Here is a 2,077-nt window from a genome sequence, read left to right as displayed (position 1 = left end):
TTCCGATCAGACCCAGTCTGGACTCCAGGGTGCATGGTGCTGAATCTCAGACTAATGGAGGATAATTACACTGATGTCAGGCTCGATTTGTCAAAGTTCATTCAGAGGGGCAGGCGTGAAGGGTCACAGCTGGTGATTCTGGCACTGACACATGATCCTGTGATAGCACTGCTTTGAACATTTTTTATTTCGCCCAGAGTTTTATCATTTTATGTTCTATATTGGTAGCACTAAAGCACCATAAGATGAAACCTGGTGGGTGGTTATATGACCCAAAACCTGGTAAAAAAAACTGTTTTTATGAAGTTCTTTCAGGAAATGTTTGCTGTAAATGATTCAGAAAACTGAGTTTGCCTTCTGGGTCAAGGAGCTGTGGGATGCCTAACTTGGTCTCAGCCAGGAAAAAAGCTTCCTGTAGATTTTCACGGTTAGACCTCCTCGACACATGCTCCACATCAGCGAGATCGGGCCGCAGGGAATGGATGACTGCAAAGAATGCTTTGCCAGTGCGCCAGCTAGGGCCAAAGTCCTTCACCTCAAATCCCAAACATCTGAAAATAAAAATCACAGCATATGAAAAAGAATGTGTGGCTAAAAATAATTATCTGTTTGCAGAGCAGTTAATCTTACACATTTGTTACACAGAGTTGACATACTTGGTGGTTGTCCGCTGAACCCACTTCAATAATGCCCTTTTGGCTCCGCCCGGAGGTGGGAGGAGTTTTCTTTTGACAGGTGGGCTGGTGGCCTCAGTGCTGCTGGTGGAGCTGTCCATGGAGGAGGTGCTACTGCCCTGAAGTGCTGGGAGGCTAATTGTTAGCTCTTCAATCTGAAGGAATCGAGAATTTGAATGAGTTGAGTAAATATAACCGTGTATCTGCAGAGCTGTTTGAGTAATTTTATACCTTAAAAAGGGGAAGAAAATAAAACTGTTCCTACTAGATTCAGGCATTAAAACCGTAGTATAATATTTACCTGTTACAGAGTTACATGGACTGAAGTTAAGTTGAGTAAGTTAGAATATAAAGGGACTCTGGGTATGAGGTTTATCTCATTTGCCTCTTATCCTAATGTATTTTTTTTTTAAAAAATCCTCAATATTGGGTTTAAAATGATACAACTTATGTTGCAAAAAACAATGTTACCTGGAAGTAGAGGATGATGGTCCACACCAGGCCTAGTACGATTGCTGGTCGTCCATCAACGATGTCTGTGGAGTTGATGTTTACCAGCTTGATCTGTGTTGACAGGAAAATCACATGCTATATTTAAATATCTCACAGCAAGTCATAAATAGTTCCCTAATATTCCAGGTTTATGCGCTTAATCTTCTGCCTAATCTCATACATATGGATTAAAAAAACCCAATTTCCTAAGCTCTGGTTAAATCTGTCTGACTAGATCCAATATGTCTGGCCAATAAATTAGCATCACACAAAGAACAAATGATCTTCTAGACTACTGACTAGATAGGATTCTTGACCATTTCCTGTACAGAGCCATATAGTAGCGTTATGAATACTGACCGGAGATCCTCTGTAGGCCGACTGAAAGGGCAGATAAGAAAAAAAGGGAGCGAAAGTAAGATTTACTGTGTACAGAGATAGATAAGAGAGTATGTGTTTAAAAGTGAGGGGCTCCGCCTCATCGACCGTGACGGCAGATAGAGCAGCATCTCTGAGGTGAGATAACTTAAGTGGTTGACTGTGAGGGCTGATGTATCACCAGACCACATGTCATGGGGATTACATCCAGCAGAGACGGACAGACTCAGAGACTGATACAGTGCGTGCAGAAAAATGCAGGTGGTATTCAGTGACAAGATGAAGGATTCCCTATTATCACAGAGGGGTTTTATTACCACGGCACTGCTGCACAACAGGTCATCACGATGGTAATAAGTGCCACTCCGAATATGGGTGCACGGCAAACATGGGGGATGAGATCGAGGCAGGCGAAGGTTACGTGGTGGAGTCTTGGAATAACGGCTGATTAGAACACTTGCAATTCAAGCGTTGGAATTTACCAGGCAGTGCAGTCGCAGACGTGGGTTATTAGAATGGGTAATGGAAGCCTT

The 2,077-nt window shown here is 42.8% G+C and overlaps 1 protein-coding gene across 1 annotated transcript in view; it reads right to left on the bottom strand.

Annotated features, from left to right (window-relative positions):
- The window catches only part of LOC103380674 (nesprin-1-like), a 121,135-nt gene that overhangs the window by 85,716 nt on the left and 33,342 nt on the right, over nt 1–2,077 (bottom strand). The window contains exons 8-10 of the mRNA XM_025057041.1: nt 1,146–1,238; nt 657–829; nt 301–551 (exon numbers count right to left, since the gene is read on the bottom strand). Of these exons, the coding sequence (XP_024912809.1) occupies nt 301–551; nt 657–829; nt 1,146–1,238 (517 nt within the window). The remainder of the gene's footprint in view (nt 1–300; nt 552–656; nt 830–1,145; nt 1,239–2,077) is intronic.

This window comes from Cynoglossus semilaevis, chromosome 7, assembly GCF_000523025.1.
Source record: "Cynoglossus semilaevis isolate Cse_v1.0 chromosome 7, Cse_v1.0, whole genome shotgun sequence".
NCBI classification, from domain to species: domain Eukaryota; kingdom Metazoa; phylum Chordata; class Actinopteri; order Pleuronectiformes; family Cynoglossidae; genus Cynoglossus; species Cynoglossus semilaevis.
Note: the sequence above shows the minus strand (reverse complement) of the source record. Positions and strands in the feature narration are given on the sequence as shown.